This window comes from Podarcis melisellensis, assembly GCF_964234715.1.
Source record: "Podarcis melisellensis genome assembly, chromosome: 3".
Taxonomy (NCBI): Eukaryota; Metazoa; Chordata; class Lepidosauria; order Squamata; family Lacertidae; genus Podarcis; species Podarcis melisellensis.
Genome location: NC_138530.1, coordinates 90,020,140 through 90,045,285, shown reverse-complemented (window position 1 = coordinate 90,045,285; position 25,146 = coordinate 90,020,140). Strand labels below are relative to the sequence as shown.

The 25,146-nt window shown below is 42.2% G+C and overlaps 1 protein-coding gene and 1 long non-coding RNA gene across 2 annotated transcripts in view; both read right to left on the bottom strand.

The window, feature by feature from the left end:
* Nucleotides 1-25,146, bottom strand: part of CYRIA (CYFIP related Rac1 interactor A) — a 65,218-nt gene that overhangs the window by 9,146 nt on the left and 30,926 nt on the right. Inside the window, 6 exon segments of the mRNA XM_081906556.1 lie at nucleotides 39-144; nucleotides 1,822-1,943; nucleotides 8,628-8,693; nucleotides 8,696-8,707; nucleotides 8,886-8,965; nucleotides 22,784-22,819. Coding sequence (XP_081762682.1) covers nucleotides 39-144; nucleotides 1,822-1,943; nucleotides 8,628-8,693; nucleotides 8,696-8,707; nucleotides 8,886-8,955 — 376 coding nt within the window. The 5' untranslated portion in view covers nucleotides 8,956-8,965; nucleotides 22,784-22,819.
* The window catches only part of LOC309367407, a 368,756-nt gene that overhangs the window by 314,746 nt on the left and 28,864 nt on the right, over nucleotides 1-25,146 (bottom strand). The window lies entirely within an intron of this gene.

Genomic DNA, 25,146 nt, shown 5'->3' with positions numbered 1-25,146 from the left:
GTGAACAAATTCTTTGGAAACAATAGGCAGATCCTCACCTAGCCGGAGAGAAAACTCATAGAACCGCTTCAACCTCACAACCAAAGGACACACTGAGTTCCAGGCTTTCTCCTGAAGTTGGATATCATTGGGGTTTTGTATTGCCTGGAAAACAACAATACCTTGATCAACATCAGGTGGCTGGCAAAGTACAAAAAAGAGGACTTGCTGCTTGCCTCTATATTTAAATATAAAATATCTCAAAATGATGTTTGTATAACAAGAGCGGAAAGTTAGGGGCAGGTGGGGCTTGTCAACTTCCTTCTAGCAGAAGGAAAACTCGGATCTGCTGTCTCGCAAGATATCTTTGCAAGAAGAAAAGGCTAAGGAGTGAACCCTACACAAATCCAGAGTCGAGTCCCTAAGATAGTTGGATGGTGCCTTGTATGGCTCCTTCCGGCAACTCCTGCACCCAAGATGGTGCCAAACATATTGCTCTGCTTTCCTTTGGACCACATCAGGCCAAGAGGGGGGTCTTGTCAATCTGGGAAGCCCAGAACCCCTGTGCTCCAGGGAGGTCCCTTCGGGATTTGACTTCAACCTCAGAGGTGCACTCTTCTTGAGACAGACGGATGTCAACAATTAAGTTAGAGGAGGGACAGTTATGTGGAAGAGCATCAGTGTTGCATGCTTGATTCCTGACATTACCAGGTAGGGCTGGGAATGTGCCCTGCCTAAAATCCTCAAGAGTCATTGTTAGTTAGTATAGTCAAGATGGATCCATCACCTGACAGCTTCCTATGTTCCTGTAAGATACTCCAACCATTTCATCTGATTCAGCCCCGTTTCTCCTTCCTTCCCCTCCCCTCGATTGCGTCTAGTGCCCCCAAAGAAGCTCGCAAGCTCGCTGGGGCAGGAGAACCTACTTAGAGGTTTATTTTCTGCACATGTTACTCCGTAACACTTCATGCACGGATGGCGTCGTATAAATTAAGAACAAAACCGTTCAAGAGGTTTTGTAAACGCCACACACAGACCAAAAGCCGAGCCGCTTTTAAGTCCATCTTTGACGTCGCACCATTTAGCACTGGAAAGCTTTCAGCCAACGTGTAGTCCTCAGACTCCATCATTCATCTTCGGGGTCATTAATAAATAACAGCCTTCGCAAAAGCTCTTTGCAATCTTGTCTCGCCCGCATGCAGGGGTAAACATAATCCACACCACATGCATGCGGAGATACACATAATCGTGTGTTCTGTGTGCAGATATATGCGTGCACGGCACATCTAGAAAATCTGTTTTTAATTTGGAATCCTAAGGAGTGTTGCTACAAGTTTCAATGAGGTTCTTGACTTTGTTCAGTAGCCTGATTGCATCGGTAACCGCTTGTCTCCAGAAGAGATTTGTTCAGTAGACAGGAAAATTCTTGTCATTTTTAGTTTTGATTTCACATAATTATGACCATTTTTTTAAAAAAAGAAATATTGTATGTACAGTGGTACCTCTGGTTGCGAACGGGAACCGTTCCGGAGCCCTGTTCGCAACCTGAAAGAAATGCAACCCCTGTCTGTGCACACACAGGTCGTGATTCGCTGTTTCAGCGCATGTGCATGACGTCATTTTGCACGTCTGCGCATGCGCAAGTGGCGAAACCCGGAAGTAACACTTTCCTGTACTTCCGGGTCACCGCAGGACACAACCTGAAAAAACATATCATGAAGCAAACATAACAAGAGGTATGACTGTATTTGTTTGGGTATGAAAATAAATATTGCAGACTAGTGTTTAATTTTTCCTTCCTCAGTTTTTTTTGGGGGGGTGCCATAGTATGGTCTAACGCACATCTCTAATTTCCTGTCCAGCTCCTTTGTAGGACTGCAGGTCTGAAAGCATGCTCTCCGAATCCTGTAAGACAGCATTGACTTGGTTCCATACTTCCCTCTCTCCATCTGTAGGCTGAGCATCTAGGTGAGATAAAAAGCAAATATTATTTTAAGAAATGTTGGTGGCAAATAGAGCTAGCATACACACTCCTGTGGTTTGCAGTACAATAGCCCTTTGATCCATATTTTATTATGTTACAGACAATTCAGGCAGTGCTTCATTGATTTCCATATCTATGCCTTAGTATTTAGCTCCAATGTAACTAGGATTAAAACTGCTGCTCTCCACCCCCCATCAAAAATGCCTCATGCAAAATGTACTTACATTAAAATAAAACAACAACCCCCCACAACAACTATATGGACTTCAGCAAATTCCATGTCAAAAGATATCATGGACTCCACTGAGACAAGATGAGTTGGATACATTTTTTTTAAAAAAAACTGTGGAAAAAAATAATCTTGCTGCAATCCTTCCCAGTTGGAATTTCTGAGTAAGAAAAAAATGAGGACAGCAATCCATAAAAGAGTTAGTTGTCTATGCAGAAGCATAGCTTGGCAGAATGAAAAGCTGTTTTCATCCTCACCTGCTATATTAAGACCCACGAATGATCATGACTCTTTCCCCTCTTTTCCAGTTTTAAAACACACCATAATTCTGTGTTTTTTTCCCCCTTGGCCTACTCTTAGACTTATATGTGAATTACCAGGAAGAGTTATCGCGGAAGATGGACCATTGCCACACGACTCAACCCCTGTCTTTGACCTGCCAATGGACTCTTCATTTCAGTTAAACATTACAGCCACCTTTGCTTGGGTCCTCTTCAACACCCTGTTCACAAGCGTCCAACTTAACAAAAACACACACACATTTCGTGTTTTATCGCTGCCAAGCCTTTCTTTGGGGAGATGTTAGACCCAGATCCGTTCCAATGATTCCACAAATATTCATGGATTCAGGGGGTCGTGTGATAGCCTCTCAGTGAATAATATTGAAATCACTTTAAGTCAATCTAGTCCAGTTATCTCCAAGCCAGTGAGGGAAGAAATGACTGCGTGTTTCAAAGCCTTTGAAATGACACTCACAGTAACTGTTGCTGACACACGCCGGAAGTTTGTCAGAGCATCGTTCACTTGGGTTTGGATAAGAGGGGCTCCCTCGCCCTGCATGGGCCCAGCTCCCCCCCCCCTACTATTTCCTATTTGTTTGCCTTTCACTCTGGGCCTAATCCAGGCATAGGCAAACTTGGCCCTCCAGATGTTTTGGGACTACAACTCCCATCATCCCTGACCACTGGTCCTGTTAGCTAGGAATGATGGGGGTTGTAGTCCCAAAACATCTGGAGGGCCGAGTTTGCCTATGCCTGGCCGAATCCATCCCTCCCTAGAAGAAGACAAAAAGGTTGCTCCTCCTGACTCCTCTTACTGATCACTCACTTCAAGGGGGAAGGTGAACTGGTAGAAAAATTAAAGCGGGAAGTCCTGCTGGATAGCTCAGCTGGTTAGAGTGTGGTGCTGATAACGCTAGGGTTGCAGGTTCGATTCCCATAAGGGACAGCTGCATGTTGGACTGCAGGGGGTTGGACTCGATGATCCACAGGGTTCAACTCTACAATTCTATGATAAGACCTGAAGGGCCAGGAAGCTCCAGGGATTGGCAGCGGAGCATGGGGCCTACTGGAATAGATGTCTCAGGATGTATCTGGCAATGCCAATCCATGATGCTGTCCTGGTTATCCTACTAGCCATTGGACTACTGCAATGCGCTCTCCATGGGGCTACTTTGAAGGTGACTCAGAAACTACAACTAATCCAGAATGTGGCAGCTAGACTGGTGACTGGGAGTGGCCACCAGGACTATACAACACCAGTCCTGAAAGACCTACACTGGCTCCCAGTACATTTCTGGGCACAATTCAAAGTGTTGGTGCTGACCTTTAAAGCCCTAAACAGCCTCAGCTCAGTATACCTGAAGGAACATCTCCTCCCCCATCTTTCAGCTTGGACGCTGAGGTCCAGCTCTGAGGGCCTTCTGGCGGTTCCCTCACTGCAAGAAGTGAGGTTGCAGGGAGCCAGGCAGAGGGGCCCTCTCAGTAGTGGCACCCACCCTGTGGAAAGCCCTCCCATCAGATGTCAAGGACATAAACAACTATCTGACTTTTAGAAGACATCTGAAGGCAACCCTGTATCTGGAAATTTTTAATGTCTAATGTTTTGCATTTTTTAATGTGCTGTAAGCCACCCAGAGTGGCTGGGAAAACCCAGCCAGATGGGCGGGGTATAAATAATAATATAAATTTTATTATGATTATGTTTATTAAATTGTTCCAGGATATATTTATTTTGAGCAAGAGATGCATGGTCCAGAGAGGTTTAGGAAGAGGTCAAAGTCCTGAGCGTGCTGCTGTGTAATGCTGCATTGACTTTTTAAGTCTCTACAGGAAGGCCTACCATATTATTAAAAGTCAGTAGAACAAATAACTGAGGAGATCTGTGGGCAACGTTCTGTTGAAGCTAAACAGAACTGGACAAAACTGGGACTATTCTTAGAAACTGCATGTTGTATGAGGAGAGGAAGGGTGGGATATTATCACCTATTATGCAGGGAAACCAAAGTTTGGGGGATTTCAGTATGTACAAAAGACAGCCACCTTTCCTTTGTGTGCATGTGTGCGTGCATCAGGTGTTCTGAGGGTGTGTGCACACTATGCTCAGTCTGGGTAGCCCCTTCCCTTTTAAATAGGAGATCAGGAGATCAGCACTGTTGTCCTCTGAAAGCAGGGACCACATCAGGCATTTTTGAGCATGACAACATGCCCTGCCAACATCCATCATTCTGTTACACTCTGGGTTCTCTAAATCAGGAATTAGAGTGCCTGTTAGCATTATAGACTAGAAGGGCTTCTCTTGCATACGATTTCCCTCTTGCTTCATACACATCAAATAAAAAGCTTCTAGTGCAGCCGTAAAATCTAGCAGGACACATTTTATGAGAAAAATGCCTGCTGTAAATGGCCCGAAGTGTTCAAAATTCAGCTCACTGGTTATTAATTTAGGCAGGTACAAGGCCTTAAAAAAAGAAAGAAAGAAAGCCTAGAGAGATCCTTAGTTTTAATAAGATGCATTGTGGTGAAATTCACTGCAGGTGCAAAGAAAAGCCTTCCTGCGAGAGGTGGGGGGAGGGCAGGGAAACTGAGGCCTGCAGCACCCAAACTGAGCGAAGGTTTTGAACTCTCCTCATTTAAATCTATTTTAAATATACAGCCAGTGCTCAGATGCACAGCCTCTGCTTGCCGCACATTCACACGTGACGTGTGTAAAACCCTCCCTGATATTTGTCGCGATGAGAGAAATGGTCAAGCTACTTGGTGACTCATCTGTTTGGGCAGAGAAGGTGGCCAAGAAACAGAAGCCACGGCTGACTTATGCAGAAGGGCACCGCTTGAACTTCAATGGCTGGGATCACCATGGACTGGGGAGTGTGCTTAGCTTCCCCCTGAACACGGTCCAAAAGTGGATCCCTTCTCTCCCCCACGTATAAAATCATATAGCTGCCGCTCATCCCTGCAGGGAAAGTTTGAGTGCCGCGCTTGGGCATTGCTGCTGCGGGAGAAAAACCTGGCCACTGCGCCTGATAACAAGTGGGCCGGCCATTAGAGAGAAAAACGCCTTGTGGGAGGAACTATGGTGCTCCGCTTCCTTTGATTGGTGGGAAATTCAGCAACCCTCTTCCGACGCATCAAGTTTGACAGGCCTTTAACACTATCGAATTAATGCAAAGCTTTAGTGCACAGTAATCCCAAAACGACTAATGTCTGAACTCTCAAGGCTGTACATTCAATATTGCCTATGTAATTTTTTTTCCCATGGGGGAGGAGTTTCTGATGTGAAGGGTGCTTTCAAAAAAATCCCCTTCACTCTAGTGGTGCAGCAATAAAAACTGCGGGCACATTTGCAAAGCTAAGCAGAATGTGGAATGGTTTCAAATTGGATGTGTTGAGATTCCTGTACTGAGGAGGTGGGGTGGGGCAAGATGGACCTTGTGTTGTTCCCTTGCAGCTCTACAATTCTATTATTCTCATGCGCATTCTGTAATGGGATCCTGCTTTGAGAGGACTCCCCCATATGAGGCCTTGCACGCTTGGAAGTCATTCTACAACTTGTTTCCAGGGATGCAAAATTTATTGCTCAATACACAACTTTCCAGTTCCTCCCCATCTCTCCCTGATGACTCTTTGGAGCAATGATTGGGGGGGTTGGGGGGGGAGTCCTTCAACCAGAAGTATTCTATTAACTCATTCTGAGGTTATGTTTTTGCCTCACCTCCCAGCCACCTTTGTGGACCCTGCCATTTTCTTATGAGCTTGAATGGTGCCCCTCAGCATAAATGCTAATATGCAAAATTTCACAGTCCTTCTGCCAACAGGTACGGCCTCAGCAGGTACGGTTCCTTGTGAAATGCTCTTCACCAGAACTTCTCAAGCCTTCTACCTCCAGGGCCCACTTGAAAGCGTTGTAAGTTACTGGGCCCCACTAGTCACGAAATTATGCTGCGGGGCAGGACCAGTTTGTCGGTTTGGGAAATGCTGCTCTTCAACAATGTGCAGGAAAAGGGTTGTGCTCTTGAGAGATGCAACCAGAGTCTCTCACGCACCTTTTAAATACAAAATCATTCTAGAATGTGGCATAGGTTGCGCAACATCAGGAAATGCCTATTTCCATAATGACTCCCTCTTGACGCATGTTGTCCATGAACGTCAGGGAAATGCAGTTTTTGCTTACTAGGCCATTTGTCTTGCCTGCGGTTCTGGTTGCAGGTTCGATCCCTATATGGGTCAGCTGCATTTTCCTGCATTGCAAGGGGATAGAGCAGATGATCCTCAGGGTCCCTTCCAATTTTACAATTCTACGATTCTACCTCTTCAACTTCTTGACAGCTACCCCACTTTTTTTTGCAATGAAGTTAAGACATTCAGCAACAAACCTGGCTGACACAGAAAGGCCCTGAATGTCGAGCTAAATACCTGGAATCTAGTGTAGGTATTCTTATGCATAATTATCAGGTAGCTTTGAGAAAATACAGATATTAAGAAAGACTTATAAAAGGAAGTAGGGGGACTGGGTTGAAATTGACACAGTAGCTTTCGGAAAGTTTCCCCCATGGCGTATTAGTTATGAAACACAGCAAGCTGTGCCGAACAATAACATACACCTGTCTTGTCCGTGTTTAAAGTGCTATTATGCAGCAAGCAGAGCAGAAATGTATCTTTAGTGGATGAAGGGAGTTTTAATGCATTTTCTGATCACTTTTCAAAGAAACGCCCAGACGACATGCATTTAGCCTGTAAGCAGAAGGATTATATTAGCTGTAAGATGTGGTTAGAAAATTAATGTGTGAAGTAGATTACATTTCACCAGATGATAGATCCAAAGCTAAGGGGAATGCAATCGAGCGTTTACTTCAATTGCCATATTTTGTTTCTGCAATTAATGGAGGTAATCACATTAATTCGACAGTGAACAAAGGCAATTCCACATGGAACAAAGGCAAGAAAAGTGTCGTATTCACTATGAATTAGTGCTTTCCTTTAGATATATTCAAAATGTTTTAAGTCCTTCAGAAAGTGTTGAAGGGTCAATGGGTACGTATCAGAAAACTTTAAATTTGCTTGTGCTCTTTGGAAACTACAATGGTACCTTGGTTCTCAAATGCCTTGGTACTCAAACGATTTGGAATCCAAACACCGCAAACCCAGAAGTGTTCCGGTTTGCGAACATTTTTTTGAAAGCCGAAAGTGCTCTGTTTTGAGTGTTGTGCTTCCAATTTGAGTGCCACACTTTCGTATTGAGTGTTACCCTGACGTCTGTCTCTTTTTGCTATTTATTTTGCATTTCATTTTTTTTGGTGTGACTGTGTGGAACCCAGTTCAGCTACTGATTGATTGATTGATTGATTGAGTGGCTGCAGTAAGTACATTGTTTATTGCTTTCATTTAACGGATCAATGGTCTCGTTAGATAGCAAAATTCATGTTCAATTGCTGTTTTAGGGGTTGTTTTTAAAAGTCTGGAATGGATTAATCCATTTTGCATTACTTTCTGTGGAAAAGCGCACCTTGGTTTTGGAACAGATTTCTGAAATGGATTAAGTTTGAGAATCAAGGTACCACTATATAAGGAGAAAGAGGTGTTTACTCCCATGTGCAATGCTGAGACACTTTTCTGCTCAGTGGGCTTTTAAGAGTTTCACAGTGCTATGCTCCTACACATTTTAATAAAGTGTAAAGGACAAGGGGGGGGCAGAAATTGCTTGCAAGTTTCTTTGAATACAGCACAAGCCACTTATAATGACCAACTTGTACAAAGCATGCAACCTTGAGGCTCACTCCTGCACTCTCCATAAGTATAACTCAGGGAAGAAATTTAGGTCTGAACAGTGCCATGCTAAGATTCACTAAAACCTCTCTCAACGGGCCCTGTTCTTTGTCAATAAAAATAAGAATACCTTCTAAAATGAAGGTTGTTTGACAGAGGCTGTTTGACAGAAGGCATGGCAGTTTTTTAGCCGAGCGATGCTAACATTTGCAAAAAAAAAATATTGTTGGTGTTTTGGTTGAACCGAGCATCTGATTTTCAGAATGAAGCAGGAAAAGTATAAGTGCCACACACTGCACTAGTTGTATGGTAGATCAATACATGCAATTGATTAGGATTTTATATATTAGAAGGAGAAAAGAATGCAAGCCAGGCAAGGAGTTTTGCTCACTTTCAAAGTCAAGGAAAAAATTTGGCCCTTGATCAAAGTCTGTGCAAGTGAGAACTTTTAAAAGATTTCCCATTTGGTTCCTGAAAAATAGAGAAAAAGGGAACAGGAAAGTGGCTCAGAGAACAAATCTTGAAAGCATCGAGTCAGATCATTTGCACTGCTTGAACATGTTTATCTGTCAAAGCAAATCAGGCTTAAACATTCCTTCTCAACCAGTTCCTAAGTCAGGGGGAAAGGATGTTCCAAACTTGAACTTACTTTCAAAATCCAGGAAAAAATGTGGGTAGTTTTCAATTTCCCTGGTAAGGACTTTAAGAAGATTACCCATCCCAGCAAACCTAGTGAATGCAACAAAATCATAAAGAGTTATATATGCAAAATTAGAATGTTGAAAAAGTAAGGGTTTGACATGCTCTGCTATTCTTATTTCAAATCGAAACAATGAAAACACAGTCTGTTTTCTAACGCTACATTGAAAGTAAGCGCTAAAGGGGAAGACTCATTGGGAGCAGTTCACACAGCAACCAGCGGCCAAACAGAGAGAACCCAAATATACAAAAAGAGATGCCAAAATCAACCTTCGTTGCTGAGATTGAGGACAGACAGTATTTCCGTGAGTTTGAAGTGGGGCAATAGAGGCAGACTTGCGTTGTCTCTGGTCAGAAAGCTTTTGCAGGTTTTTAGTGCGGTGCGAAAACCTGGAAAGTGTGATTGACCAGAGGCGTGAATGAAAAATGTACGTACAACATTATGACATATTTTCCTCTTTTTTTGTTTTTGTTTCAGCGTTACTGTGTTGCATTTCATCCAAGAAAATCAGAACTGTAAAACTGTTCCAATTTGTCCATACAAAATATATCCAAGCAGAGTTTTGTTTCTTTCTTAACCACCTTTCTATTCGGTGACACAAAACAGTTTGCCTTATTTCTAAATTCACTTTTGATTACTTGGGAGTGCAAATAATCAATAGCTTATTTACAACCAAAGAGAGTTGGCTGGCTTGTTGCCCCTTTCAGGCTACTGGTATGTCATAAATGGCTTACATTAAATACCGGGCAGTCGATCTAGTAAAATTATTTCTGTGTGAGTATCCAGATGGGCGGGGTATAAATAATAAAATGATGAGATGATGATTCTCATCTGCCCAACTGATTTAACTGAAAATTAATTTACATGTAAGAATTTGTTATATGGCCTCCTAAATAATCAGATTTCAGTAATGAAATAATGGCCGAGAAGAATTCAATAGAGCACATTATAAACAAATGCCGTTATAATACAGACATACGTCGGAGATTTTGAGGGGTTTGGTTCCACATCACCGAAATAAAGCGAGTCACACAAATTTTGTTGGTTTCCCAGTGTGCATAAAAGTTAAATTTACACTATACTGTAGTGGCTGTACAGGGGAAGGAGGGGAAACTGGTGGGAGCATGGGTGTAACCAGGATTTTTGTTAGGGGGCGTCAGGGTTTTGTTAGGGGGGCAAACCTCCAATTTGTATTGATTTGTATTGATTTTTCTTGATTTGGGGGGGCAGCTACCCCCAACCCCTTGGCTAGGCCCATGTCCATCCCTACCCTGCTCCACTCCCCATAGCTGTCAACTTTTCCCTTTTCTTCCAAGGAATCCTATTCGGAATAAGGGAATTTCCCTTTAAAAAAGAAAACGTTGACAGCTATGCCACTCCCATGGCCAGAAGAGGGGCAGTGGTGGGGATGGGAGGGCTTCCTTCTCATGGAAGCAGCTGCACCCGCATCCTTGTAAGAAGCAATATCTGCACAGTGCAGTAAAACAAAGTATTATGTTTACAGATAGAAGCACAATTTTCCTGTATTTGTAGCAGCTCTGTTCATTTCTGAAAGGGCATGATACGGAGCTTGACCAAACCTGCGGGTGAATTTAGCAGTTGGTCCAGCGCCTTACTGAGTCTTCTTAAAAACCAATTTACCACTTTCAATGTGTTTTTAGCTCAGCACGGCTTAAAACCAGCACCTGAAAACCTTGCTGGACGTACCGCATATTCCCTCTCTAACAGCAGGTATGTCAAACCCTTTCAGTTAGTGACATTTTGCATACAATGTATTAAAACATGCAAGACCACCATCACTTTAGGAAAGCATAACCGGTTCATACGAAAGTAAAGGGTTGGGAGGCAACAGAATCACACCTGCTTCTCAAATCGAAGTTTGCAATATGTTGCAACTAGGTTAAAATAAATCAGGATAAAAAATTAACCTTAAAAACACAACTACACCTCATTCAGTAAAAATATTTATATACTTTCAATACCATCAAAAGTATTCCATTATCACCAACCTTGTCATGCATAAGGGTGAGTACACAGAACACAACATTCATGCTAAATAATTTTGAAGGACATTTACTCTCATATTATAATGTAATGAGGGATTACATGCTTACGACTTCAGTTAAAAAACAACTTACTTCATCATAAAAATGAAATCAGATTACAATCTCAAAATGTATTTTAGTTCCAAATGTATTTTAGTCTCCAATGTACTTTAGTAACTACCCTAGTTACTCTCAAGGCATAAAATTAGAAAAGGCAAGCAAGCTGATCCCATAAATCAGCATTTCCCAAACTTGGGTCTCTGGCTGTTTTTGAACTACAACTCCCATCATTCCAAGCGAACAGGACCAGTGGTCAGGGATGATGGGAACTGTAGTTCAAAATCAACCAGAGACCCAAGTTTGGGGAACCCTTTCATGCCATATACCTGCAGGGATTCCTGTTCTCTACACCAACCAAGACAAATGCATCAGAGCTGAATGGCCCATGTTTCAAACAAAAGTTGTACCACGAGGAAAAGCTGTTGTTCTCTTTCAAGTGTGCGCTTGATAGCAAACCCTGGATTAACTGCTGTGTAATATGCAAAAGGGGGACGCGGGTGGCGCTGTGGGTTAAACCACAGAGCCTAGGGCTTGCCGATCAGAAGGTCAGCGGTTCAAATCCCCGTGACGGGGTGAGCTCCCGTTGCTCGGTCCCTGCTCCTGCCCACCTAGCAGTTTGAAAGCACGTCAAAGTGCAAGTAGATAAATAGGTACCACTCTGTCAGGAAGGTAAACGGTGTTTCCATGCACTGCTCTGGTTCGCCAGAAGCGGCTTAGTCATGCTGGCCACATGACCCGGAAGCTGTACACGGGCTCCCTCGGCCAATAAAGCGAGATGAGCACCGCAACCCCAGAGTCGGCCACGACTGGACGTAAGGCCAGGGGTCCCTTTACCTTTACCTAATGTGCAAAAGGGCCTCTTGAGTACTTAAGAAATACAGGAACAGGAAATGGGGGTGACTCACACTTCCAGTTCCCTACATTTCTCAGTAACCTCTGCCCCCCCCAAAAGCATTTATTTTTACATTTTGAAGAAAGAAGAAGAAATGTGCCAATGTTTATGCCAGGTTTGATATTTTCTCGGAAATCTGCTAACAGCCCAAGGCAGCCTCCCCAGAAGGTGGAGCCGTGTTTCTGTGAAATGTATGAGACAGATCCTTGTGCTTCCACTGGGAACATACATTCCTCGCCCCCATCCTCTAAATCTGTGTCATCCCCAATTTATTTTCTTCGGCATTTAACGCACCAAGATAGCTTTATGACTCAGGGATTCAGAGCTCCCTTTCTTATCAAAGAGATTTCAGAGAGCAGTTGGGCTGATTGTTCAGCTGGGTTTTGAAAGAACCTGTTTTCCATATTTCCCCCATCACAATATACAGCCGTACCTTGGAAGTCAAACAGAATACGTTCCAGAAGTCCGTCCAACTTCCAAAACATTCGGAAACCAAATCACGGCTTCCGATTGGTTGCAGGAAGTTCTTACAGCCAATTGGAAGCCACAGAAGCCCTGTTGAACGTTCCACTTCCAAAAATAGTTGGCAAACCGGAACAGTCACTTCAGGGCTTGTGGTGTTCGGGAGCCAAAATATTCGAGAACTAAGCTGTTCAAAAACCAAGGTACAACTGTACCTGCATATATATTCTGCATATATCTTTCAGTGCTCCACTATGTGACCTTTTGCAGTTCTGCCTGTACTTGGCGAGTTTGCAAACTGGGAGCCTGCCTTGTGAACGTGGGTTCTCTTACTGCAACCCTTGCCCGCTGGGAACAAGTTCTCCCTTCCTTGCTGTTTAGCCACCATCATGCTTAACAGAGTTATTCCACCTGGCCTTTGGCTTGGAATCAACTTGATCCCCTCTCCCTCTTTCCTTTTTCCTTTCTCCTTCTTTGCGGACTTCCCTGGCTTTTTTCTGGTCCACGTAGGACCAGTCTGGATAGTTGGCCTTGGTGAAGACTTGACATTTTCATTCCCCCCTCCCCCCAAAAAAGTGTTTGATTTGAGTTCCTACTGAAATGAGGCTGCATTTTAATATTGTATTTTAATTTTGTTCTTAAGTTGTATTTCAATCAATTGTTTTATACCTGGTGTTAGCTGCCCTGAACCTGGTCTTGGCTGGGGAGGGTGGGGTATAAATAAATTGTTGTTGTTGTTGTTGTTGTTGTTAACTAGGTTTTTATAAGGGACAATGTCCTTCAGACATGGTTTCAGATTAAGGAAAATCCTGGTTAGCCTGAACCACAATTAATATTAGAGCAGATGAACTGCACCCATCAGAACAAAACACCAAAAGGTCTGTCTGGTCCAGCATTCTGTTTGCAACTATGTCCACTCCAGTTTAAGGCCTCTGGGAAACCTATTGCCGGGGCACAAAAGCAACAGCCTTCCCCCACTGTCAATTGGTATTCAGGGGCATATAACATGGATTCCATCTCTTTAGCCCCACCTATATAGCTCAGTTGATTAGACCAGGGTGCCGATAAGATTGCAGGTTCAATCCCCGTATGGGACAGCTGCATATCCTTGCATTGGACTAGAGATGGTCCCCTGGGTGCCTTCCAACTCTACAATTCTAGGGGGGGCGGCGCTCCTGTGCTTGAGCCCTGCCTGTGGGTTTCCCCACCTGCATCTTGTTCATTTGTAAGAGAAAATGCAGAGGTCTCCTGATTAGGCATTTTATGTCTTGTCTACTTAGGCCCACAGACTAATTATAAAGGACAGATCTTCCAAGACTTCCCTTCCCAGCTTCCACATGAATATAGATGGTTCCATTCACTGTGAGGACTGGAATAGCCCTGTTCTGTGTACCGCGCTTCCAAAACAAAATGACCAAGGAAGCTCCATGTGTGCATTTGAGATCCCGCAGAGCAGGGAAGGGGACTCCTCCATCTTCTGTGGGCTCCTAGGACATCCTGAATAACCCTGACATTTTCGTTTGCTCTGTTTAAATGTCCTCTCCACGGGCCCTCCAAACCACACATACTTTTTTTTATGGTGAACAGATCACATAACAGCTGGGCACATATTAATGAGCAAAAAGTATCACCTCTGCATTATGTCCCAGCTGAAACAGTAGAGATACTTGGGCAAGACATCAATTGGGTTTAACTACAGAAAGGCTTAAGATCAGCCAGTTCTGTTCAATCAATTTACAGGGCAAAAACTCTTATTGTGCCTTAGAACAAGGGCCTATTGCCCAGAAAAGCGAACGTAATGGCTAGTCTGCAATAAAAAAAGGCCAGCGGCTGATAAAAAACAAAAAAATGCTCTCAAATACAAACAAGCACACATTCCAAGTTTTGAAAAAACTGTAAAATGTAAATAGTGGGCTTTTTAAAATTTGAAAAAGTGGTGCATTTAACAGTAAGCAAGTAGAAACTAATCTCGACCCAGCACTAAAACCCATACAGTAACATTTTGTTAAGACAATTAAGTTTATACAAAGTCCCACTTATACATTCAAGATCCAGTTTGTCCAAAAGCTTCTCGTTTTAAGCCATGACAAATCCACAGGATGATTAATCACACACAGAGACACCCTTTATGGCAAATATCATTTGCTCCTTTCATAATACTAGGTGCACGTGACTAAAGTGATCTATTATGCAAAGAAAACAGACATTGTTCAGCGATGTGAGCAAAGTTAAACATATGCACAGAAGTGGACATTGTGCAGTTGTTTGGACAACCCTGCAGTGCTACACAGTGGATTTCCTGTAAAGGAGACATTTAAAACTCGCAGACCAGTCTAGAGACATTTGCTCATTCAACATGGCTTCACATGAGGCAAGGGGTGGGGGAGAGAAACAGAAGCTCAGAATGGGTTTTATTAATCCCGCAGTGCCCTCTGCTGTTTGACACCACAACTTAAAGAGAAATGTCTCTCTCGCACACGGATACAAAAATGTGCATTCATGCGAGCGCGCACAGTGCTTTTCGTTAAGCATTCTGCATTTCAGCAAGAAATTATTTTTACATGTCATGCTTAGAAATCAAAATTGGAAAGGATTTCTGAGTAACTTCCACATCAGCGATGTGTAGCACGGGCAATTTCATAGAAAAATTCAAATCGACTAAGGTTGGAATTTGAACCAGATCACTAATGAAAATACAAAATTCGCACTATGGACAAATATGGAAAATGAATAACAATATATAAGATGGAAGAATATAATGCGATAAAATTATATGTGATATAAAAAACCAGAAGAAGGAAGGAGGGAAGTCAGCTCTGAAGAGCAAGTATAAATGTAAAATGTAATACAATATGTGTATGTGGTGTATCTAATTGAAAAACTAATAAAGATTATTTGAAGAAGAAAAAAAGAAAAAAAATCGAACAAGTCTCATGTACCGTATTTTCCCGTGTGGTAGTCTAAAATTGGGAGTCATACACAGATGGTGAATGCACAGGGGCTCAAAGTTGTTCTGTTTGATGTTTAAAATATTGATTTATTTGGGGTTCAAAAAAAATAGGAGTCATGTCGTAAATGGGGGTGTCTTATACAGTGGTACCTCGGGTTAAGAACTTAATTCGTTCTGGAGATTCGTTCTTAACCTGAAACTGTTCTTAACCTGAAGCACCACTTTAGCTAATGGGGGCCTCCTGCTGCCGCTGCGCCGCTGCTGTGCGATTTCTGTCCTCATCCTGAAGCAAAGTTCTTAACCCGAGGTACTATTTCTGGATTAGCGGAGTCTGTAACCTGAAGCGTATGTAACCCGAGGTACCACTGTACATGGGAAAATATGGTAATATCCATCAGGAAAAACATCAAGCTAAAAAAAAAAGTGAGAGGGTGTGGGCTAATTGGCGCATCCATTTTAGAAAACTAGCCTACAGAATGAAAGGAATCATAGAACCAGTTGGAAAGGACCACACGGGCTATCTAGTCCGTCCCACTGTAATGCAGGAATCTCTCACCCAACATGGGTTTCAAACCCACAACCCTCAGATTAAGAGTCTTGTGCTCCACTTGTTGTTGAGGAAAGTTGTTCCCTGTTGTCTATTCACACCCACTTATTCTGTGCAGCGCTGATAGGTAGCAGCCCAACACAAGTCCTCTGTTTTGTTTACCACCCACCGCTGAAGGATTTTGGAAGCAGAATGCCACCAGTTGTACTGGCAAGGCTAAGAGACATCAGCCCGGTTGCAAAAAGGATGTTGCCAGGTCATCTCAGGCAGCTATGATCTTGCAAATAATGGGGCCTGAATGGCAGAACGTGGGTTTGAGAGAGGGGGCGGAATTTACTAAACTACTGTTGAAATTTTCCTGTATTAATAGCTGTAATAATAACGCCCAGCTCCCCAGGGGTGCGTAAAGAGCAAAACAACAGAAACAAATGCTAGCCTATATATTCATGCATTCACCTGCATCTCATATGAACAGTGTTAGAAACTGAGATATGAAAGTTAGGAGCTACCGGTAAATGGCAGCTTAAAGCTTAGTTGTGGGTGCGACAACAGAATGTCTAGATGCACTTTTTAATGACAAAAATACAAAGCTGAAAATGAATGAACTGCAGCTAAAATATTATGTTCATTTCCCACATGCTCTAGTCTTTCCCCTCCCCACCTCCCTAATATTCTTAAGAGGGTCTCTTTTCCCGTCTTTGAAAAGCAGCTGGAAGTGGGGAGGCAGAAAAAGGTCCTCCTTTCCTTCCACTCTGAAGTTTTAATCTGAAATCTTAGGCGCAGTATTGCACCCAGAGCTCAGAAACGGCTCGTGCTAATGAAATTCCATGTCACAGAATGAGCCTAGAACAATGGGAGTTTCGAACACTGCGTATGAAGTTACATCTTGGGCTCTTGCTGTGCACTTGCTATCTTCCCACACTGGCAGGCTCCCCTGCAAACATCCACATACTGGCGTCAGGAGGCCCCTACAGCAAAGGCAATGAAAACCTCAGATTTGCCTCCTGAAATTTGGTTTTGTATATAGTCTACACTCTCAGATGTCTAGAGATGGGAGCAGTGCATCTTAGATACTCACAGGAAAGTGATTTTAGAAGTGGTTTTCGTTGTCATTGCTTCCATCCCATTGGTCCCCATTCCTTCTATTACAGGAGTATTTTTCCCCTCTAGGAATATTCTTGGGGCTGTTGGGTGAAAGTGTGTAGGGTTGGGGTCTTTTATTGTTACATTGCTACGGCTGAATCATGTTTACATGGTTATTCTTTGAAACATTTCTTAATCTAATGATCTAATAAAATGTTAGTAAAAAGGCTCCTTCGTCTTGATTTTTCTATATTTGATAAGGAATCCTTTATCCTTCCCTGTTACACATTTATAGCTTTTTATAAGACAGTGGTACCTTGGTTTGCAACCGTTTTGGATTACAACCACGTCAAAGCCGGAAGTGTGTGTCCCTTTTTTTGGATTGCAACCCTTTTTCTTTTTTGGAGGACCCATTGGCAAAAGCACGCCTTGAGTTACAACATGTTTTGGTTTACAACTGGACCTCCAGAACGGATTGTGGTTGTAAACCAAGGTACCACTGTATTGTTCTAATGTTGGACATGTCGTCAAGACATGCATGAGATTTAGTTGAGATTGCTGCATGGCAGGGCGTTGGACTAGATGAGGGACACAGGTGGCGCTGTGGTCTAAACCACTGAGCCTCTTGGGCTTGCCAATCAGAAGGTCGGTGGTTCGAATCCCCATGGCGGGGTGAGCTCCTGTTGCTCTGTCCCAGCTCCTGCCAACCTAGCAGTTCGAAAGCATACCAGTGCAAGTAGATAAATAGGTACCGCTGCGGTAGGAAGGTAAACAGCGTTTCCGTGTGCTCTGGTTTCTGTCACAGTGTCCCACTGCACCAGAAGTGGCTTAGTCATGCTGGCCACATAACCTGGAAAGTGCTGGCTCCCTCAGCCTGAAAGTGAGATGAGCGCTGCAAGCCCATAGTCGGTTTTGTTTGGACTTAACCATCCAGGGGTCCTTGACCAACCTTACTAGATGGCCCTTGGTGGTTCTTTCCAACTCTATGATTCGATGAATTTCTTTATAACCACATAGAAATTCAATATGGACATGTTGGGCAAAGTCTCCATTTAATTTAAGAACTTTGGCAACCAAGGCCAAACATGCCGATCAGCAACAGGCCTTCCATTTATCTTTTGAAGATACTGCAGTTAGAGGAGTCATCCACTAAGTGGCAATATTTGCCTTCCGAAGAGCAAAACGGAAGCGGGGCAAAAAGCGCATTGCAGATACTTGCATTCTCAAAAATGTAGGTAGGCAGTATAGCCAATACTTCTCACTGTAGGTAGCAATCTATAGCAGGCTGTGTTTTGTACAAGGATCAGCAGGACTCAGCCACAGACTTCCGGAATTAATTCAGTTATGGCAAGGAGAAAAATGTAGTGTCCATAATGCACAGCAAGACAAAGGAAATTCCAGAGCTTTTTGACAAAGAGGAAGCAACTATGTTTTAAACCCAGGCCTTATGAGTGTGAATAGCTGTGAAGACAGATGATAGATAGATAGAGATAGATAGATGATAGATGATAGATAGATGATAGATAGATAGATAGATAGATAGATGATAGATAGATAGATAGATGATAGATAGATAGATAGATAGATAGATAGATAGATAGATAGATATATAGATAGATAGATAGATGATAGATAGATAGATGATAGATAGATAGATAGATAGATGATAGATAGATAGATAGATAGATAGATGATAGATAGATGATAGATAGATGATAGATTAGATAGATAGATAGATGATAGATAGATAGATAGATAGATAGATAGATAGATAGATAGATGGATGATAGATAGATAGATAGATAGATTAGATAGATAGATAGATAGATAGATAGATAGATAGATAGATAGATAGATGATAGATAGATAGATGATAGATAGATATACATAGATGATACATAGATACATAGATAGATGATAGATAGATAGATAGATAGATAGATAGATAGATAGATAGATAGATGATAGATAGATGATAGATGATAGATAGATAGATAGATAGATAGATAGATAGATAGATAGATAGATAGATAGATAGATAGATAGATGATAGATGGATGATACTGTATATAGACAGATGATAGCTGATAGCTAAAATGATGGCAAGTCCACATGCATTTCTAGTTCTCTTTTTTTTATAATATTTATTAAAGTTTTTCAATATGCATACATAGTTGGTTCACAATAGAATATCTGTCATAACATATTTTCACAACTTCTCTGGACTTCCTCTCATCTCCCGCTCCCATTTTCATCATAAGAAAAGAAATTTTCCAGCAAATTATCCTCTTCTTCACATTGTATGCCCTCAAACTTAATTTATAATCTGATAGTTCCCAAATGGTTCACATTTTCTTAATCTCACTTGTCTTCCTAATTCTATCTAATTTAGTGGTGCCCAATTCTTTATGATTTAGCAACCTGCTTAACATTGAGTCAAATTACAATGTTTTTGTAAATAAATCTTAAATTTCTTCCAGTCTTCTTCCATCCTCTCTTCTCCCAGGTCTCGAATTCTGCCTGTCATCTCGGCCAGTTCCATGTAATCTATCAGTTGCATCTGCCAGTCTTCCAGTGTGGGGAGATCTTGAGTTTTCCAGTGCTTCGCTAGGAGTATCCTTGCTGCTGTTGTTGCATACATAAAAAAGGTTCGGTCCTTCTTTACCACCCCTTGGCCGACAATGCCCAGGAGGAAGGCCTCTGGTTTCTTAGTGAAGGTATACTTAAATACCTTTTTCAATTCATTATATATCATTTCCCAGAAGGCCTTCACTTTAGGGCATGTCCACCAGAGGTGAAAGAATGTTCCTTCACTTTCTTTACACTTCCAACATTTATTATCAGACAGGTGGTATATTTTTGCCAGTTTGACTGGGGTCATGTACCATCTATAAATCATTTTCATTATATTTTCTTTCAGAGCATTACATGCAGTAAAGTTCAACCCAGTAGTCCACAGCCTTTCCCAGTCCTCAAACATGATGTTATACCCAATATCCTGCGCCCACCTTATCATAGCAGATTTAACCATTTCATCTTGAGTGTTCCATTTTAGCAGCAAGTTATACATTCTAGAAAGTACCTTAGTCTTTGGTTCTAACAGTTCTGTTTCTAATTTCGATTTCTCCACCTGGAACCCTAGCTTCTTGTCATTTTTAAAAGTTTCTTTAATCTGAGCGTAATGTAACCAGTCTCACATGCATTTCTAGTTCTCATGTTTTATTCAATATTTTAAAAATTGATAAAATGTTAGTGCTGGGGTACTTTTTAATACACAGCAAAAAGATTCAATAATCTGTCGCTGTGAATCAAAGAGATATCAAGGTATTAAGTGCACAGCTCCCATGTTTACGTTATGAATGCAGGGATGCTGCCAATGACTGCCCTTGCCAATAATGGGGGAGCCCTTTTGATGCTTTGCTCAGGATTGCATCACAAGATGCCGCCCCCATTACCATCAGGTGACACGACTCAAGAATCAGTAAGCGGCAAATAGCTGGCGACCAAAGGGGAGAATGTTTGCCTCATGCCTGGTTCCTCCACACAAGTCACAAGCTTATTAAATCTGTGTGGCATTTGTTTTCAGGGCACACATTCAAGCTTTTAAGGCTGCAGTAGATGAATAGCCCCTCTTATCTGTTGCATTTCACACCAACTGGCAAACAAAAAACAAAAAAACCACAGTGCTAATGTCATGAACAGTTGGAGCTGACTATAAAAGCTTGGGCACCTCAAATCATAAATTCCTGAGATCATTATTGATCTACAGAAGAAACTGGCAGCTTAAAAGAAATTAAGATCCGAGTGCTGGTCTTTATTGCCAGCATTAATCTGTATTTCTGTCTAAAACCCTCTGAAGTACTTTTTGCTTCCATGTTTTTGGGCTTTATTAGATTTTTGAATTATGGAAAACTTTATTTACAAAGTTCTCACTGGTTTTCTTAATTTTTTCACTGCTGCCTATTAGTTCCAGCAGATAATTTGCTATCACTGTTGTCTGGCATTACATTTCTTGGCAGTACATTTTCGCTCTTCTGCTCCCTCCACCCAAAAATTTTGTTAGTTGTGTCACACACGCTTTGGAAATCCCAGTGCCGGGGTTCTTGGGTGGGTGGAAAACTATTTAAGTAGGGGTCTGGTGGCTATAGCTTTCTGAGGGAGGACCAAGGGCTTCAGAATACAGAGTTATTTTATTGTACTGTGACAGTTCAGGTTTTTAACAACTGTGATGATGACGGCAACTGCTTCTACTAATAGTTATAGGAAATGGAGATCAATTAAATTCCTGCTTTTCACCTTCTTAATTATCACTGCTATTTAGCAAAAGGCTTTCAGAGCTCACCTAAAATGCTCACAAACTAAAAACCCAGAGATGTCTCCAGTGCAAATGGAACAATATACAGCCAGAAAAACAAAACAAAAAACCACCCTAAAAATTGTTTACTGTTATGCATGGGGGCGGGAGGATTCACAGAAGAAAAAGTCATTTTTTTCACTAGTCTGAGTGACATTTTATAACTGCGGTATTCAAAAGAGTCCACTACTCAGTATTAAGAGAGCCTTTATAAAAATACCACAGTGGACATTTACCTACTTATAAGCAAAACTGTTCTCCATCTCCCTGAAAGAAGCATCAGGTCTATGCTATTTCCAGATGCTGTTCGCACACTACGGAACAGCATCCTGTTTTTTAACTTTGCCTGGGTGCGGCTCCAAGTCCATTTCTGGCAACATGTCCTGCAATAGTAAGCATCCAGATTTGTTCCTGCTACACAGGAAAAACAGACCGGTCTTTGGCTCATCTGCTTCTTTTAATGTACCATATAGGCTAGTTCTCCACCAGTCTACAAGCAAAATGCTTCCCTGCAGACAGAACCCTTTGCCTGAGGGTTTCCAATGTGCATCACTGCAGTGGTACTCAAACAATGAGCATTGCCAAATCAAAATGTCAACAAATAAGGGTCCATTTGAAGCTGCGCTGTCCGAGATAAAGGCAGCCATTATACAATATGGAAATGAGAGGCACCCCTAATATCCGAGAAGACTGGTGCTCTGAAAATAAAGGGATAACTTTTGAAAATAAGGATAAATAGGACTACCTATTTTTTATGGATGGCACAGCATGATAATACTGTTATGTCATTGGAGACAAATGTCCAGTTGCTGGTCTTACAAATATGTCTATTTCTCCATTATATCTGAATCAGGAGTGGCCATATAAGTTCTGGACCAGGGTCCAGATGAATGAGGGCCAATAAACTTAATTCTAGCAAGATAAAGGCCATGTGTTGCTAAGTCTAGGATATACATCCGTCGCCTGTTCTGGGTGGGTTTTCACACCAGTTTCATAGTCCGAGGATATTCCTAGATGCAACTCTCATCTCTAGAAGGCCAAGGGCCTCAGGGCCTGAAAGTGTCTTGCTACTAGTTTTTTGCTGCTTCACCAGCTACAACTTTCCCCGGGCCAAGATAACCTGCTCAAAACGGTCCTATAAGAACACTGAATGGGCTATGTGTTATGTAAATGTACATTCTCCTCCTAACTTAAAAATGAATTTTTGGTGGTTCTGAGGAGCACCCAAGGCTCCAACAAACTGAAAGGGTACCATGGCTTCTGGCATTCCCTTTGGTTGAAGTCATAATCATGTAGCGCTCCTCGTGTGATTAGGTCCCTACAGAACTTTAGCTCATGGACAAGTGTATTTATATATAAATGAAACACACAATGCTAGATTTACAAAACAGACCTAAAAATATTAATCGGTATGCTACGTAAGAAAGCATTTGATACACCGAGTAATTTCTTACCTGGAAATGTGTTTGTCTTGAATCTGGTTCGGTAATCTGCAACAATGGAATCAGGGAGTCAGTAATCATCTTATGCGATACTTGAGGTTTACATATACACAAACCCTGCTCAAGCAACTTCTCCTTTAGCGTCACAGTTTAGACTTTCTTCTCTGTTCTTAAAATCCCAACTGCTAACTGTCAATGAAAAGGGACTGCAATTTCAACATTCATCGAACGTATGGAAGTATAACATATATGGGTAGAGAGAGAAAGGCACAGAAGAACCTTCTCACATTTAACACCAAATAGGGCAGGGTTATGGGATGCGGGTGGCACTGTGGTTTAAACCATTGTGCTGCTTGGACTTGCTGATCGGAAGGTCGGCGGTTCGGTCCCAGCTCCTGCCCACCTAGCAGTTCAAAAGCACACAGTGCAAGCAGATAAATAGGTACCACTCCGGTGGGAAGGTAAACGGCGTTTCCATGTGCTGCTCTGGCTTCGCCAGAAGCGGCTTAGTCATGCTGGCCACATGACCCAGAAAAACTGTCTGTGGAAGTGGACAAACGCCGGCTCCCTTGGCCTGTAAAGCAAGATGAGTGCCACAACCTCATAGTCATTTGCAACTAGACTTAACTGTCAGGGGTCCTTTTACCTTTACCTAGGGCAGGGCAATATAGTGATATATTGTCCCAAACCAGTTTGAAGTCCATATCGTGATATAGGCTACGCGGTTTTTGATCTGGCAATATATTGTGAATCATGATGTGCCTGAGTGCTATGCAAAAAACTCACAACGTGGGAAAAAGCATGAAGCCAGCCAATGCCTCTACAGAGCTCCATCTTTATTTCAGACATTGTGGTATATCGGTATATCACGATGTTTAGCTGGTGATATACTGAGATGTTGATATCGTCCAGCCCAAATACAATGTTGGCTTAGAGAGAGGCCAAGGCACAGAACACCAAACCTAAATCTCATATCACAATATCTCACCTATATTCCTAGCCACTTGAAACAAACAAACAAACAAAACCAATTACATTAACAATGTAAAGAGCACCGGAATCAATGCAACTTACTCACAGGTAACAATGTTTAGTGACCCGCAGTCACTATGCCCCTTAGTACCTACTTCCCCGACATTATGTAGGTTTTAGTATTATCTCTATCTAACCAAATACATCTTTGGGACTCCCGTCAATTAAATTAGAGCTGCACATTTAAAGCAGCAATTACAGCCTACCAACAGTAGGCATGCCCCATTTAATCAGAAACCAAAGTACAGCGATACTTTTAAAGTGACACTTCATTTCAACTTGTCTTAGTCATCCTCTTATGGCATCCATCTGCAGACACCTGTGTTATTTTGCTCTAAAAACCAGAACACAATTGTTACACGATTTGCCATGTAGTCTGCCTTCTGTTTGAGTGACCTCAGAGACATCAAAAATTTTATATGGAGTAAATATATTGTGAACATAACTCTGAGTGACCAGCATTTTTTAAGGCTGCTCCTCATCTGCGTGTAAGTGGGTGTGAAAAGCAATCATAAAAAGCCATTTCCACAACTTTTCCGAAGGTCGGGCCAAACCATTCAGCCTATAATTCAGATGCTCTGCATGTCAGATGCCTCACAGACAAGCAGATTCAGACACTACTCAGCCTTCCCTTGGGAGCAGAATAAACTCAGGGCTGCAGTTAGGGTGGTACGATGAATGTTGCGATTATATTATTTATTTAGTTTCGGGACATTTCAGCCTCTTCTTTCAGCCCCTGAGGCAGTTCCCATATTTAAAACACACACACAAAAACCAAGAAAAATAAATGAGGGTGGAATTCAATGTATCAATAAAGGTTCCAGGTCTTAACTGAGCAAGGCATCCTTGAACTCAGTGGGAATTACATGCCTAGGACTGCAGTGCGTATAGCAGTTTGGGTGAGGCATAAAATAACCATGTCAGCTTCAAAATACACGGTCAAAACAGGAGGTTGAAATGGATGCACTGTGTGATCCTATGCATGCATACTCAAAAAAGAAGCGCCACTGAAGTCAATGAGCCCACCTCCAGCTAAGCGAGTACAGGATTTTAACCTAACAGCACAGCGGAATAAACAAAGTCTTCGCCGCCTCTCCTAAAACTGAAGAGAGAGGGCACCAACCAAACCTCTTTCAGGAAGGTTTTCCACATTCTGGGTGCCACTACAGAGAAGACACTCAATGCTCCCCCCTTTCCCTTGCAGAACGTTAACGGCACACTAACCTCAGACTTACAATTTGATTTGATTTGACTGATGGTATCGCTATGCTGCTTTCAGAGCTGGGAGATATATTGATAAATTGCTTAAATAGCATTCAGATCGCGATACTGTTTCAGACCAC